At 37.7% G+C, this 17,443-nt stretch overlaps 1 protein-coding gene across 1 annotated transcript; it reads right to left on the bottom strand.

Annotated features, from left to right (window-relative positions):
* Positions 1-11,034, bottom strand: gdpd3a (glycerophosphodiester phosphodiesterase domain containing 3a). The gene is made up of 11 exons (XM_053615902.1): positions 10,633-11,034; positions 10,368-10,554; positions 6,571-6,613; positions 6,258-6,393; positions 3,517-3,562; positions 3,281-3,399; positions 2,993-3,082; positions 2,415-2,548; positions 1,285-1,344; positions 1,081-1,132; positions 1-933 (listed from the first exon to the last, which is right to left on the bottom strand). The coding sequence occupies exons 2-11, from the start codon at positions 10,504-10,506 to the stop codon at positions 805-807; spliced, it is 948 nt and encodes a 315-aa protein (XP_053471877.1). The 5' UTR covers positions 10,507-10,554; positions 10,633-11,034; the 3' UTR covers positions 1-804.
* Between the last annotated feature and the right edge of the window lie 6,409 nt (positions 11,035-17,443).

Raw genomic sequence — 17,443 nt, forward strand, 5'->3', positions numbered from 1 at the left:
AATTGAACAGCGTTGTGGTATAAATCGATTTATTTGACAGTGATCATACAGTTAAACATTATGACATCAAATGTATCAGATATAATGTCATGTGAAAATATGAAATCATTTTCATTAAAGAAAATTATAAAAAATAATCTACAGTTGAAAACATTGTTTTGTTGCTGTTTGTTGCTGTAATTGAGTGCCTCTCTGCACAACAGTATGCTGAGTTGATTAGAAATGTCGTCTCTGTTTCGAAATGTGACACTGATTTGAAGTTCAAGATCAAGTCCAGGTTGAAGTTCAAGTGGCTTTGTTGTCATTTCAACCATATACAGCTGGTACAGTACACAGTGAAACGAAACAACGTTCCTCCAGGACCATGGTGCTACATAAAACAACATACCAATCACATGACACGACACAGAACAGAACTAAATAAGATCTACACTATGTATTTCTGAGAGAATTGCAAAATCCAGGAATGACAAACTATTTTTGAGAACAAGTAGTCATATGATTTGTTTTATTGCTTTGGACACTATTATATATTCCTCAGAACCTGATGTTCTCACAGAGATGATGAAATCTGTAATCTGGAGCAAAACCAAAAAAAAGAGTAAAATCCAGAAACAGGGAGGTCAGTAGGCCATTCAAAACAATATTCTCGTTCTAAAATGATATATTACTCATTATCAATTTTAACAAATGTTTACAATCATTTAAAATAATCTTCCCTGCTGTGTATTACTATATTATTATTATTATTATTATTATTATTATTATTATTATTATTATGCAGTGTAACATTCAACTCGTCCTTCACGTGGCCTGTCTGTGCCTCCTAATGTAGTCTGATAAGAGAGTAGGATAATCAGTCATGACTCCCGTTGCTCCCGCTGCAAAAGCAGCCTCAATGTCCCGTTCTTCATTACAAACAAACAGATGGATCTGAACAACACAAAAAGAAAGAAAGAGTAAAAGACAGAGAAAAAAAAATGCTGAAATATAACTCTGGCATGTGTAAACTGTAGACTGTTCTCCAAATTAGATTTCATCTGTAATTGAAGACACAGAATGAAATTGGTGAATTTCTACCTGAATTCCTCGGTCTTTGAGATGCTGAAACAAGCTTTTCCTCAAGGTCAGCCTGTACCACAAATGAAACAAACAATTATTCAGTAGTACAAATCTTGCACGAATACAAAAGAGTCTGATGCTGTTTTTTGTTATAGCGTTTAATCTTCTACTTTTGTAGTTTGCACTGTTTCGAAAGTGCAAAACGGTTTCATTTTTACATACTTTTGAATTAGTGAGATGACAAATCTGTTCCTCAGAATGCCAGGCTCAGGGATGTAAGTCCTAAAGGAAAATTCAAATTGATAAATGATTAAAGCCTAGTGCATTGTACAAATACTGTAATGCATGACATGACAAGAGATATTGTACAGTCTAGAGCAGTGGTTTTCAAACTGGGGGCCGCGGCACCCTCGGGGGCCGCCAGGGGGCGCCCGGGGGGCCTCAACAGTTTTGGTCGGAGCCACCAAGCCCATCCCTCCCACTAGTGTGTTTTCTCTTTCTCACTCTCAGACAACCACACACACACACACACACACACACACAATCAATTCCTAATGTAATGTAATGTAAAGATGTAAGATGTAATTATTAATAAAAAAAAAGGGGGGATATATTCAGAAGTCTGTATTTTTAATGTGTTTTAAAGATATCCTACAAAAGCGGGGCCTCGGTCAAATGTTAATGCCATTTGGGGGGCCTTGCCCTGGAAAAGTTTGGGAACCCCTGGTCTAGAGACACCACGTATACATTTAAAAATACACAATAAACACTTTATATATACACTGATCAGCCAGAACAAGCCAGGTCTGACTGATCAAGGCATGGACTCTACAAGACCTCTGAAGGTGTGCTGTGATATCTGCTATCAAGACGTTAGCAGCAGATCCTTTTGTCCAGATTGAGATCTGGGGAACTCTTTGTCATGTTCCTCAAACCATTCCTGAACAATTTTTGCAGTGTGGCAGGGTGCATTATCCTGCTGAAAGAGGCCACTGCCATAAGGGAATATTGTTGCCATGAAGACGTGTACTTGGTCTGCAACAATGTTTAGGTAGGTGGTATGCGTCAAAGCAACGCCCACATGAATGCCAGGACCCAAGGTTTCCCAGCAGAACATTTCCCAGAGCATCACACTACCTCCGCCAGCTTGCTTTCTTTCAGAACGAACTGTCCACTTACTGCCTGATATATCCTACCACTTGACAGGTGCCATTATACCGAGATAATCAATGTTATTCACGTTACCCATGAGTGGTTTTAATGTTATGGCTGATCAGTGTATATGAACACTATGAATAACTAATGAGTTAATAAGAGTAGAAAAACGAACTTGAGAAATAAAACACACATACGTGTTGATGACTTGGGGCAGGTAGTACTGCAGGAAGCTTTCTCCCAATGCGACGAAGGGCAGAAGGCCTGTGTAGTAAAGCAGGAGCAGCTGTAGGCCACGCATTTCCGTGAACATGTAAGGCATAGTGGAATTCTAGCACAACACAGACAGGGAGAGCACAACAGAGGACAAGGGTGAGACAGTCAGAAAAACAGGGAACGAAGAAAAAAAAAGTAAAAATCTTCAGAAATCTTCTAACCAATGTCTCAATACTCAATGTAATGTGATTGTCAGTGATTTTGGTGGTCAGTTTGCTGAAGCGAGCAGTTTTAAACACTTGTCTTTTCACATTTCCGCGCCTCCAAAACACGCCACCTAGGCTCGAATATTTAATTACTTTTGCAAAAGGCATTTTCTGAATTGAATGTTAATGATATTCGGGTGGAGATTCCCCCTTGTCCTGATTGGGTGGATGTTGTTGGTCCACATCATTTGTGTTATCCTCCTACTGTATTTACAGAGTGTGGGGCACCACAGTGTTATGTAGTAACGCACTCACACACACACACACACACACACACAGACACAGACACACACCACTTTACGACATTCCTTCATGATAGACGACTCCACAGATGCCCAAACTGTGATGTCCTCTCGGTTATACTTCTTCACAAGAGCAGATACCTGAGAGAAAAAAAACCAAGAAGAGCAAGAGAACATGAGACAGAGTGAGATGTTGTGTGGCATACAACTGCACAATAGAAGGTGTAAAATGGGGGTTTCATACATAGCAAACCAGATACCTTGGGCGGAACATCTATGTTCAAGTTGGAATGAGCCCCTTAAGACAAACTGCAATCCAGTTGTAGAATGAGCTCTTACCTTTTCAATCAGCTCCCTGTTGTGCTCTTTCACCTCGACGTTCACAGGCATCCTAGGAAACTTGCAGAAGACGTCTTCTAACAGGACAAACTTTCTGTCTGAGCCAGTGCTGTAGTGACCTGCAGTGTATGTTAGAAATGACTTATAAATATATAATACATACTGATTTTGTGATTGTGTGTGTGTGTGTGTGTGTGTGTGTGTGTGTGTGTGTGCGTGTGTGTTTGGATACCCACCTGTGTAAAATGTAACCTCAAGTTGTTCCTTATATAGTGGTAGCTCCTGAACAACAAAAATTAGAAATGAAATTAGCCATCATGAAAATATTTGTTATTTTATTGTATTTATTATATATACACACAGTATTCTATTGGCGATAATCTGCCTCTTCGATCTTTCTCATCACAGAAACAGAAAGAAATATCTGTCTAGCTGCGCTTTCTTTTGTTATGCTGTACCCTTTTGAGGTGAATGATGATCTGTATTCCTCGAGGTTACATAGATTTTACTTAGTTTTTATGTATTATTATTATTATTATTATTATTATTATTGTTAGTATTATTACTAGTGTGCATTACTATTATTATTTGTAAGTCTTATATGTCTATGAGATTATTTGTGGTTTGATTGACTGTTTGGGGAAAAATATCCTGAGAACTAGCACTGAAGAGTTAAGCTAAGAGCTATTTTTAATTAATGATAACCAAAAGTACAAAAGTAAATAAATTAATAAGTTGAAATAATTTTTTTAAAACTACAGCTGAACAAAATTGGGTATATTGTTTTGAAAATGAGAATAACATAAAATGCAAGTGTGAATTTGTTGTTGCACGGCAACAATGACAAGTTCTAGTTTATAATAACATACTGTATATAATTATTTTAACCTCATTCAAGTATTCACTTATTTTATTGAGTGCTTAAAAAAATGATTTAATTACATAAAAAAGGTATTCTAGTTAAATGTATTCTTTGCAAATAAATACTCATTTTACAGAAACATGAAAATAAGTATGCAATATTTACTGTACGTAAGTATATGATGACTCCACGTTTACTTTTCTCACATTCAGACAAATGCATATTTTACTCATTCTAAATTTGAGTAAAATAAAAAATTTGTAAATGAGAAATCAATTTTAAAAACAAAAATATCTTCCCCATTTCAATTCTATTCAGTATTATTGGTTATAAAATCCAAATTAAGCTGTAACACTACAAAAAAAGGAAAAGTTCAAAGGGGGTGAAAACTTATGCAAAGCGCTTTATATGTCCTCTTTATGAACAAAGGAAGCATAACATAGTCAGCGTGTACAGTGCCCTTCATTAATACTGGCACCTTTGGTAAATATGAGCAAAGAAGGTTGTGAAAAATTGTCTTTATTGTTGAACCTTTTGATCTTTTTGTTAAAAAAAATAACAAAAATACTCTGCTCTCATGAATATCAAATAACTGCAAACACAACACATTTTTATCCAAAAACAACTTTGTTAAATATACGTGTGCAACAATTATTGGCACCCTTTTAGTCAGATAATTTGTGCTACCTCCCTTTGCCAAGAGAACAGCTCTGAGTCTTCTCCTATAATGCCTGATGAGGTTGGAGAATACAAGGGATCTGAGATCGTTCCTCCATACAGAATCTCTCCAAATCCTTCAAATTCCAAGGTCCACGCTGGTGGACTCTCCTCTTCAGTTCACCCCACAGGTTTTCTATGGGTTTCAGGTCAGGGGACTGGGATGGCCATGGCAGGACCTTGATTTTGTGGTCAGTAAACCATTTTTGTGTTGATTTTGATGAATGTTTTGGATCATTGTCCTGCTGGAAGATCCAACCACGGCCCATTTGAAGCTTTCTGGCAGAGGCAGTCAGAGTCCATGATACCATGTATCCTAACAAAATGTCCAGGTCCTCTGGCAGAAAAACAGTCCCAAAACATTAAAGAGCCACCACCATATTTAACCGTGGGCATGAGGTACTTTCCCATATGGCTACCTCTCTGTGTGCACCAAAACCACCTCTGGTGTTTATTGAGAAAAAGCTCTATTTTGGTTTCATCTGACCATAGAACCCGATCCCATTTGAAGTTCCAGTAGTGTCTGGCAAACTGAAGACGCTCGAGTTTGTTTTTGGATGACAGTAGAGGCTTTTTTCTTGAAACCCTTCCAAACAACTTGTGGTGATGTACGTGACTTCAGATTGTAGTTTTGGAGACTTTCTGACCCCAAGACGCATCTAACTTCTGCAATTCTCCAGCTGTGATCCTTGGAGATTTTTTGGCCACTCGACCCATCCTCTTCACAGTGTGATGAGACAATATAGATACACGTCCAATTCCAGGTTGATTCATAACATTTCCAGCTGATTGGAACTTCTTAATTATTGCCCTGATGGTGGAAATGGGCATTTTCAATGCTTGTGCTATTTTCTTATAGCCACTTCCCATTTTGTGAAACTCAACAACCTTTTGCCGCACATCACAGCTAAATTCCTTGGTCTTACCCACTGTTATGAATGACTAAGGGAATTTGGACTATGTGTTGCCTCATATTTATACCCCTGTGAAACAGGAAGACATGGTTGAACAATTTCCTGTTACTAGTCACCCAGGTGTACTAAACAATAAAAATAAATAAATTATATATATATCTATATATATATCAAATATATTTTTCTCATATGAATTCATAGAGGTGCCAATAATTGTTGCACACCTATATGTAACAAAGATATTTTTTGGATACACCTGTGTTTTGTTTGAAATAGTTTGATATCCATGAGAGCACGGTATTTTTGTGAATGTTTTGAACAAAAGCTTAAACAATAAAGACAATGTTCACAGCCTTCTTGGCTCATATTTACCAAGGGTGCCAATATTACCGGAGGGCACTGTACATACAGTACATGCTTAGTCAAGAATAAGCACTTAATAGAATAATAGAAGTTACTTTAATTTGAACTCTTATCCTCTGACCTCTAAGTTTAGATCTGAGATGTTGGCATCTAGCCCAGTCTGCCGCAGGAGGTTCTCATCATGCGATACGATCACGTGACCATCTCGAGTAAGGTGACAGTCCAGCTCGAGCATCTCAGTGCCAACCTCCACAGCGCTGAGGGAGAAGAGGGAATTTGTGAGACATCAGTAATGAATAACAGGCGGAGGTGATTGATGTAGCATGATTATAACGAGGGGTGTAAGAAGAACAATAAATAATAGAGTCCCGCCATAAGAACTGGCTAGGCAAAGTGAGTTTATGTGACCTGATCTGAGATCAGTTATCACTCACTGTGTGAAGGCCTCCATGGTGCTTTCGATTCTCTCCCCAGAACCTGGAAACAAAGCACTGAGTCAGAGATACATGCCGGGTGTACGGGGTGGAAAAGCCTTTTAAAAATGAACATGCCAAATATTTAAAAACTCATAAGCCTCAGTACGCCCAAAATACATCATTTTATACGGTATGACTATTCACAGCATAGGTTCATGTGAGCAATGATGTACTGATTATATTCTGTCAGTTGGGCATTTTTTCACAGTTCAGAAAGTGTTTATATAAACTAATTTGCCAGTTTTTGGCCCATTGTACTGACTATTATTAACCACATGATGAATGTTGTAAATTCATAATGACCGTAAGTATTGACTGTTAATGACTGTAACCCAGATCTGCCATGAACGCTGTCATATATATATATATATATATATATATATATATATATATATATATATACACACACACACACACACACACACACACACGCTCAATCCGGTTTCTACTATGACGAGGTTGAAGAAAACCAGCGTTTTTTAATCTCTGTCTAATTATCATTACCGTTAAATTTATTCATAAAGTGTTAGAATTGACACTTAGTTGAATAGCTGAATAAGTGTTATTTTTTGTCTATTTTACTCCAATAATTTAAGGGGTTGTCGAGTAATATCAGAGCGCAATGGTCAATCATTCCAGAGTCATATATTGATTGGTCATGTGCCATTTTTACTGAGGAAATAAAAAGAAGACGACTCTTTTGTCGTAGCAGCAATGTTAAAATGTGAAATACTTACATACTAGTTGTATACAAGTTGTATACGTACTAGTATACAAGTTGTCAGGTCTGTGCTACTCTCCATGTGTCAGTCCCTCTCTACACATTCATATCACTCAATGGAAGGGGAACATCAACCAATCACTACTGATTAACTCTTTTTACCAGAGTATTTTGGAGGTGCCCGTGTTCAGCATTAAATTTATTTGTGATGTCATACTCCACAGTAGTGATTGACGTATTAGATGAAAGTAAATACTCAGGGATTTAAGAATTCGCAGTATTTCTTAAGTATTTCTTTTTTACATAGCCTAGTAGGTTTACATGTCATAATTTTGTTGTGGCAGTTGTATACAGTTATTTTATTATCAAATAACCTTTGGTTGTGCTGTCCATTTTGTCTCTGTAACAATGTCATTGTGGAGAGGTGTGAAATTTCGCCCAGCAGGAGGCTCACACGTCTCCCCTTTCTCATTGCCCTGCTCACCAGCAGCTAAACACAGAGTCATGATACTCTACACACAGAAACCCAACAGTGTCCTGAGTTATCTTATAACAGACTTGCGGTGATAAAACAATTCATTTGTTAATACTGACTGAAAATGTCTGATAAGTCAATTTCCATTACGCTGGCAGAATGGAATGCAGTGTAGTGTGAGAAAGGGTTAATGGTGGTTTCTTCACATCACAGCAGGTACACTGGCATGATGATGTCAGTGTATGGTGCTGGTACAGGTGTATCATGTGCAGCAGCAATGTTTTTGTTGTTGTTGTTGTTTTCTTTCTAAAAAAAAACCTCAATATCTCCATAGGGTTGAGGAACCATCAGCCAATGAAACATACTGAACGGTGGTGCTTTGGTGAAAATCACTGATGACGGCCTAGAGGATGAGTAAAGATATTCTGCATAGGAAAAATTAGCTTTCGGTTCTAACTGTACACATACAAGGTGTCTAATAAAGTGGCCTGATACACCCATACCACAATACCATATGAGTATCACCATATGTTCTTAAGAAAATAATCCACCAAACAGATAACACCTAGGCAGTGGTGGTCTTATGGTGGTCCCTTTGGATTGGTAGAGTGGGGGGTTATATATTGTACATAGCAACAGATGCACTACAGTCAGTAACTGACTTGCAAAAGGAGCAATAAGTGTAGATACAAGGAACAATAGGGTTAATTAAGTGAACTGTACACCTGTTATATCAAGTCATTCTTTTATTCTGATAAGAGAGTAGCACAGTCAGTCATAAAATCCATAACCCGATTGTGCAAACACAGCCTCAGTATCCTGTTCTTCATATGATCACAGGGTAAACATATTTCATAGGGGAGCGGTTTTCAGTCTCAGCTCTAACACTCCCATGGATTACATTCTGGCTTCTACCCCCCTGGACCCAGCTAACAATCGGTGTATGATAATTCCTTAATGTCTACTGTTAAAAGCACTATGCAAATAATGTGAATAAAGTGAATTGAATTGCATGTCTCTGTATACAGGTTTTAAGGAAGTTTGCGTTCCTTCTGCTGCTGGTTCTAGGCTAATTACTGAGCTCTGAGCAGAGCAAATCCATTGCATTCCGTCATGCTAGTATCGTTTGTCTGTGTAAGTGATATAAGGTGAGGACAAAGTAAAAGCAGGTGAAACTCCAGACAAAATGTACCCATGTGAGACTTCAGAGAACAAACATATACCAGTAGGACTTTCACCAGAAACAGTGGTATGGTCACATATTGTAAAACAGCTATCATGCATCAGATCTTTTATTTGTTTATTTATTTTGATAAATCTTTGTTCAACGTAATTATTTGTGCGCCACGGCTCTCAAAGTTGGGTCGGTATGGTCTGGGGACCTTCAATTTGAAAATTCACTAATTTATTAATTAATTAATTTTTAAAAACAATGTAAGGATAATGGTGCTCACTATCAATGACTAAGGTTGAAGTTGTTAGTACATATCTTGGTAAATGCGCACTTATATAGCGCTTTTATCGAAAGCTGTTTACACTGTCTCATTCACACACACACTCACACACCAATGGGAGCAGAGCTGCCATGCCAGGCGCTAACTTGCCATCAGGAGCAATTTGGGGTTCAGTGTCTTGCCCAAGGACACGTTGGCATGTGGAGTCACGTGGGCCGGGAATCGAACCGCCAACCCTACAATTAGTGGACAACCTGCTCTACCACCTGATCCACAGCTGCCCCATCTTAAGCTTCGTTGGTTGGTCACGTAAATTGAAGGCGCTTAACCACTATTGTGTTTCTCATAGAAAATCCAATCCAATTTTCTACATGAGCATAAAGTCATCTTGCAAGGTTTCAGGTATATGGGTGGAATATCCAGGAATATATCTATTTTTAAAAACCTCTAATGACTCCTGTAATTAAATATGACTAAATGTGAAATGTGAACACCTTTCCTTAATGTGTGCAATATTTCAGTTTTTGGATTGTGTTCATAAAAATAAATCTGTGCTGCTATCATAGGTAAAAACATTTTTTTTTTTACAAAATCGTACAAGTTTTCTCATGAAAAACTGAGATGTTACATGTCCTATTCACTATATATTGCACTTTTTTCCCCCAAGGATTGTCATTTTTTTATTGATGAAACTATTAAAATTCCACAATGCCCTGTGACGAGTATTATCCAAACGATGAACCCTAAGTCTTATGCATTGTGTTTGGTTTCATTTATGTGCACATTTATAGGAATGACAGTGAGCTACAGTACAATAGCACCATACCTTCAGACTTCTTACAAATCAAAAGAGAAGATGAATCATTTTGGGGAGTCATTTCTATAAATTCACATGTTTGTTTTATGACTGTTCTCCTGAGGTCTTATACAGGCCAGAATGTCTTGTGTAATACAATGTACTGTAAATCATTTCCTTCATGTGTACAAGTGAGATCATTAACTTTAATCACAAACTCTGTTCCTTATAATAATTGCCTGTGTACAGGGACAGGGATTAATGATTTGCACACACTGAAATGGACCGGGAATGTGAGAGAGACCTTACCTCCTCTGTGCGAGATGTGAGTGCAGTGGAAGGCTGTCTGTTTTTCCTTGTGCAGTATGTGTGGATTCTTCAGCAGGTAGCGGGACGCTAAAGCGTACCCCCCTACTGCTGGGAGCAGGTAATACATGAAACTGGACATAATTTCCACAGGCTGTCAATCCCAAGGAATCCGGAGAGTGGCAAGTCACTGCAGGAAAAGAATTCAGCAGTCAAAGCCAGCCTAGGCTGATTTGTATTTGGCATTAAGAAGGTATTTCCAGATTACCTGATTCTGATTTATCCTTTGTGTGTCCACTTGTTGCTTTATCCTTATGGGAGGAGAATGCAGAGAGAGAAAGAGAGAGATGGTTTTGATACCGTTCCCACAGACTTTGCTCGCTCTATTTCACTGCTGACCTGTTTGCTGTCTTTATCTACACCTTTCCTTTCCCCCCAACTTTCCCCTCCTGCAGTGATTAAGCCCAGAACTAGTCAAACCTGACTGAGCAGGCAAAAGACTGAAAAAAGGTGAAACTGCAGTCACTCCTTCTAAACAGACCATAAAACCTAAATGTTGCAACAATTCCCCTCCTTTCCAGTCATGCTCTCTCTGGAAGTGCATCTGTGGTTAGTATAACACTGTTTGTGGTTAGTCAATGATGACCAGCAGCTCTTTCATACCTTCTGTTGTCCCTCCTTTCCTGCAATTGTGTGTGTGTGTGTGTGTGTGTGTGTGTGTGTGTGTGTGTGTGTGTGTGTATACATGCAGGTTTGTAAAAGAAAGAATGCGGTCATTGTTCATGTTTCATTGCTCGTGTCTGAGTGTTTGTCCATTTTTCAGAATTGCATGTGTGAAGTTCAAATAAAACTGATAATAAAGTAATGACTGAACTGTCTTCTTCTTCTGAGCTGTTGATTTGGTTCCAAGGTTCTTCTTGATGTTGACCGAATTTCATTTTATAGTCAGGTGTCTACTCCATGATAAATCCAGGACAAAAGTGGGGTTGGGGTTAGGGTTAACAGAGAAAAGAGCCATATATATATATATATAGAGAGAGAGAGAGAGAGAGAGAGAGAGAGAGAGAGAGAGAGAGAGAGAGAGACACACATACATACACACACTTCTTGTTCTTCAACTAAAAAAAAATTATTTGAAAAACTAAAAGAGCACAACGTTTTTTTTTTTTTTTGGTGTGTGTTTGTGTGTGTGTGTGTGTGTGTGTGTGTGTGTGTGTGCGCGCGCACATATGGATATTTGACAAAGGTTGGGCACAGGGAGAATGTAAACTGTATCACACACACAAAAAAAACACCTTTGTGATCTTTTAGTTTTTCATATAAATACTTTATAATTTGAAGGAGAAAGAAGACGTAAAAGAAGATGATTTATGTGAGGGCCCAACTCTCAACATGTTCTAATACTTCTGCATATTGTTATGGGCACATTTGTTCTTCACTATTGGCTGAACCATGCAAACACACACACACACACACACACACACACACCCCATTTCTAAAGTGAAACTTCTGTCTGTCAGCAGATGTTTTCTATCGTGTGGATTTGTATAGAAAAGCTGACAGGCAACATATACAGAAACACACACACACACACACACACAATCACACACACACACACACACAGAGCTAACTAACTTATCTATGCATAGTTACCTAAGCAAATACGTTAATGTTAGTTAGCTAGCTAACTAACTAACATATCTTTTGCTACAAACATAACAGAAACATAAGACACTAACTAACTTAGCTATCAGTCTTGGCTTTCATTCATCTGTAGCAGCTGGCAGGGTCCTGGTGGTTTAAATTAGGCTACTAGTTTGTTTATATTTTGAGAAATAGGACCAGCAAAATCAGAGTAAAACACTGGAATAAAGTTGGTTTGACATTCAATATTCGCAGAAATGCGGAAATTAAGGGACCATCTCTAAAGTTACATACGCCATTGTTAAACACGTTTCTAACTTCAATAGCATTTGAAGGGAATGACTTACAGTCATATAACCAACTGTAAAGTGTTCATCTAGGTGTCAGCTATAATGCACACCTCTTAGATTTTTGATATTTTTGAACACTTTACAGTTGGTTGTGTGACTGTAAGTAATTCCCTTCAAATGCTATTGAGCTTTAAATAATGGTATATTTCGTGTATGGGCCCATTCTGTAGTGAAATACATGGCAATATTTATATATGATTTAATAGCTTATTTTGTTAAATATCAAAAATCTAAAAGGTGTGCGTCATACCTGACACCTAGATGAACATTGTCCAGTTGTTTGTTTGACTGTACATCATTCCCTTCAAATGCTAGTGAGCTTTAAATAATGGTATATTTAGTGTATGAGACTATGCAGTAATAAAATACATGTCAAATTTAAATGTGATTTAATAACTCCGTTTAATAAATATCAAAAATCTAAAAGGTGTGCATCATACCTGACACCTATTTGAACACTTTACAGTGGGTTTTGTGACTGTACATCATTCCCTTCAAATGCTATTGAGCTTTAAATTATGGTATATTTTGTGTATGGGCCCATTCTGTAGTGAAATACATGGCGATATTTACATATGATTTAATAGTTTATTTTGTTAAATATCAAAAATCTAAGAGGTGTGCATCATAGCTGACACCTAGATAAACACTTTACAGTTGGTTATATGACTGTAAGTCATTCCCTTCAAATGCTATTGAAGTTAGAAACGTGTTTAACAATGTTGTATGTAACTTTAGAGACGGTCCCTTAATTTCCACATATCCGCAAATATTGAACGTCAAACCAACTTTATTCCAGTTGTTTACATTTTGAGAAATAGAACCAGCAAAATCAGTGAAAAACAAAAAGTGCTTCAACTTTATTTTGTTATGCCTATATTTGATCCAGGACCTGGCTCCACCTCCTGTCCTGTCATTGCTCTGTTCTCTAAAGTATGCACCTGTTTTCAGTTCAGCCGTTGATTCGTTTTTCTATTTATACCCTGTTGAGTTTTTTTTTTTTTTTTTTTGGTCTAGTTGTGAATTTTTACCATGCCTTTCTATGTCACCTTTATAAGTCCACGCCCTGTTTTCTAGCTCTAGTTAATTAATTGATTAATTAGAAAATAATAAAAATCAGTTCCAAACTGAAGCTAAATAAGCAGCCGGATGTATCTATGATTTACGCATAATAAGGATGATTTACAATAATTTATTAATTATTTTTCACATTTCTGGTATTTTGATTATTTGTGTGCTTTTGTAAATCGTTGAAAATTGAGATGTCTGTAAAGGAGATGCAATTTAAATTAGGTTACTAGTTTGTTTATATCAGTGGTTCATATCTTTTTTGCAAGTGCAAAAGAAATGAAGAATGACAATGTTTTGCGACACCAGTGTTTTGGATTACTCGCTCAATGGGAAGGTTGGGCTTTGATGGGACATGAGGTGATCCAGTCGTGGCTCAGTAGGGCTGAGGGAAAGGTGCAAACTATGTTCGTCTGGCTCTATACTTGTTCTTCAGGTACACCAGTGCTGAAAAACCAGCCTCACAGAGATAGGTCGATGCAAATGGGAGAGTTTTTTTCAACGCCATGTCCCTCAGTTCTCGGCATTTGGCGTGCACAGATATCCAAAAACCTGCCAGTGGCTTCTGTGTGAACTTCTGTGTACAGTCGGTTTCCCACAAGCCCCCTGCTACCACTTTGCTCACCTACAAATTGGGTGGTCTGATACAAAACGGGCTATGTTCTATGTCGTTTAACACATCTACATATAAATACCAGGAAATAAAATCTGAAATTCATCTCATATTCATCTTTTGATCTCAAATGTCTTCAGTCTACAGCAAAAAAATTAAAAGAAGAGAGGCCTGTACGTATGTATATACATATATTCTTTGATTCCTTCTGTATTTCATACAATATATCTCTTTTTTTGCATCTTGTGGCATGACCTCTATATTTCTGCTCTCAGTACACCAGTGGATCCTTTCTTTTCAAGACATTTTAAATTGTTGTATTGGCTGTGCCCAATGTTTGTGCAATTCCTCTGATTGATTTTCCCTCTTTTGTCAGCTTCAAAATGGCTCGCTTTTCTCCCATACACAGCTCTCGGATCTTCTTGTTGGCACATCCTTCTTTTTAACAACAAATGCAGTCTTCACAGGTGAAGCTGAAGGCTAAAGCCAAGAGTACATGTTCAGAGCTGTTTATTCTGTAATCACTCAATCTAACAGGACACACCTGGGTAACAAGAAACACCAGTCAGTTACATGTTCCAATATTTCTGCTCGCCTACAAATCGGGTGGACTGATACAAAATGTTCTGTTCTATGTCACCTACACATCTATATGCAAATACCAGGAAATAAAAGCTGAAAAATCAAAACTCCCATCTCATATTCATCTTTTGACTTCAAACCCAAATGTCTTAAGTGTATAGCAGAAACAATAGTATTATCCTTGCTGTTCCAATACTTTTGGAGGGGGCTGTATATAAAAGAAAGGAATAAAATCCCCCTTCCAGATTAGGCCATGCCCACTTTGGGGTTAAATCTGATTACAGATACAGATATGGGTATTTGGAGCACTAAACAGAAACGGGCGTTATGTTACACCCATAGCCTGCAAGGGTTAACTCTGGGCTCTCTGGTTTTTGTCACCTTCCAAAAACATATGAGTAGGTGGACTGGCTACATTAAATTGCCCCTAGCTGTGAATGAGTGTACCAATGTATGTGTATGGGTGTGTGTGTGAGACACCTTGAGTTCTATCTAGGGTGCCCAGTTTTTCCAGGAAGATGAATGAAAGAATAAATGAATAACATTACTGATGGAGATATTCTTGTAAACCTAAAATGTGCTTCAGGTGTGTGCTCTTCTGCTAGATTTTATAGTGTGGTTTTAGCTGGAGTAGATGCTTTAGATATTAAGTAGGATGTTGTATTTTTTCTTCTTTTGTCTACAGCTTTAAAACCCTTCTACATGGTGAACGGCTTTGCCAGAACATGCCTTGGAAGCTGATTTGTGGTTGAACTGGATAAACTATCCAAGAGCAACTGGAGGACACAATCCCTGAGAGAACCTCATGGACAGACTGCTTCATCAGCTCAAAGCATTGCTAAGAGTAAATCAGCATTGATTAGAAATGTTTAGAGCACTAAAATAATAACTGGTGAGGTTTATCGGGTCATTACTGAAGGAGTTATTGCTGGTGGAGCTCTGTAGTTGCTTTTGTAATCCTGCTCCTCAGCACAGCTATCAGCAGCTGTTGGGACACGCCAAGCACTCGAGTAAAAACAGGACAAATAGCCCAGCCTAAAAGTCAGTGCAGTTCAAAATATATCCATCAAACTCACCAAGCAAAGTTGTAGTTCATTGTCAAGCACAGGAATAAATCAGGCTTGCAGTATCTGGGTACGAATATCTCAACTGCTCAATTTTTTTTCCCACATTTTAATACACATGTGTATTTGGCATAAGCAAGAATTTGAGGTGATTAAAATATTCGCAGAAAATATGCACAGTGTCCTGGGAAAAGCAGTCAGGTGTTGCTGTGTGGCAGGTTTCTGGAAAAACAAAACAATCAGTCAGCCTAAACATGTCTAAAGCCTTGCTAGCTAAGTGTTATTTTCTCACACAGTGAAAGTCATGCTTTTAATGCAAGAGAGGCCTGTAGTTCCTTTGATGTTGTCTTTTGTGACTTCCTGGATGAGTAGTTACTGTGCTTTTGGAGAAATTTTGGAAAGTCATCCATTTCTGGGAAGGTTCACTACTGTGCCGAGTTTTTCCATTTGGAGATAACGGCTCTCACTGTGGACTTTGGAGTCCCAGAGCCTTTGAATTAGCTTTGTAACCCTTCCCAGACTGATATATTCCCAGACCTTCTTCCTCATCATTTCTGGAATCTCTTTCAACTTTGGTATAGTGTGTTACCACGTAAGACCTTTTAACCAACTTCTTGCTGTTGACAAAGTTCTATTTAAGTGCTGATTTGATTGAACAGGGTTTGCAGTAATCAGGTAGCGTCTAGTCCAGCTACCTGGACTAGACCTCATTATGAATGCAGTTTCATAGATTTGGGGAATTCGTAACTAGGGGGGCAAATACATTTTCACACAGGCCCAGTTAGTAATGGATAACTTTTTTTTGCTTCAATAAATAACTATAATTTGAAAACTATATTTCGTGTTTACTCAGGTTGCCTTTGTTTTATCTTAGCTTGATTTAATTTCTGAAACAATGTAGTATGAGATATACGCAAAAAAACAACAACAATAAATCAGAATGGGGCAAATACTTTTTCACAGCACTGTACATAATATAAGGCAGGTGGATTTAATGGCTGATCGGTGTATACATGTACTGAGGAGGAAATAGAAGTATAGAGTGTTTTCTTAAAATCATATTCAGTTCAAAGTGGAAGTAGTGAGTCAAATACTAGTTTGCAAGTTTAGTGTCCACGCTTAAATGTATTTAAAAGTAAATGATTTTAACTCAAACTAGTTGTCAGGCATGGGCTAAACGATGGTGGGGGGGGGGGGGGGCATCTTGTTTAGACCCGTTGAGTCGTGTGAACAAGGCGAGTTACCTGGAGCTCATTCATATGCTAATGTTCTACTTTCCACAACACTCACGCTATTTTTAGTTTTAAATCCTGAAGTCTGGCAAAAGAGAAGACAAAAATTATTTGCGTTGTAGTATTACATGTAACAAAAAAGTACTCAAGTAACTGACTGTATAACAAAAAAGGCACATGCAAATGCATTTCGAAAAAGTATTTATAAGCCCTTGATTTTTTTCCCCCTCAATTTGTTATATCTCGACACTACCACAGATTCTTTTCCCAAAAATCAAATAAATGTTTTAAACATTATAAAACACCATTTAAGCGTTTTCACTATGGCGTATATCAGATGGAAGAGGTAAAAATGTAAAGTGAAAACTCTCTAAAGGCACTAGTATTTGAACACTTAGACATTATATAAAATATACTTTTCATTAGGACGCCAAAAACACTTGTGAACAAAGGCTTCCTGTTTAATATATGGATACATTCTTGCATTATGTTAAGAACATTAACTTTGTTTAAACACTTTCTAAAG

The sequence above is a fragment of the Ictalurus furcatus genome, chromosome 2, assembly GCF_023375685.1.
Source record: "Ictalurus furcatus strain D&B chromosome 2, Billie_1.0, whole genome shotgun sequence".
Classification (NCBI taxonomy): Eukaryota; Metazoa; Chordata; class Actinopteri; order Siluriformes; family Ictaluridae; genus Ictalurus; species Ictalurus furcatus.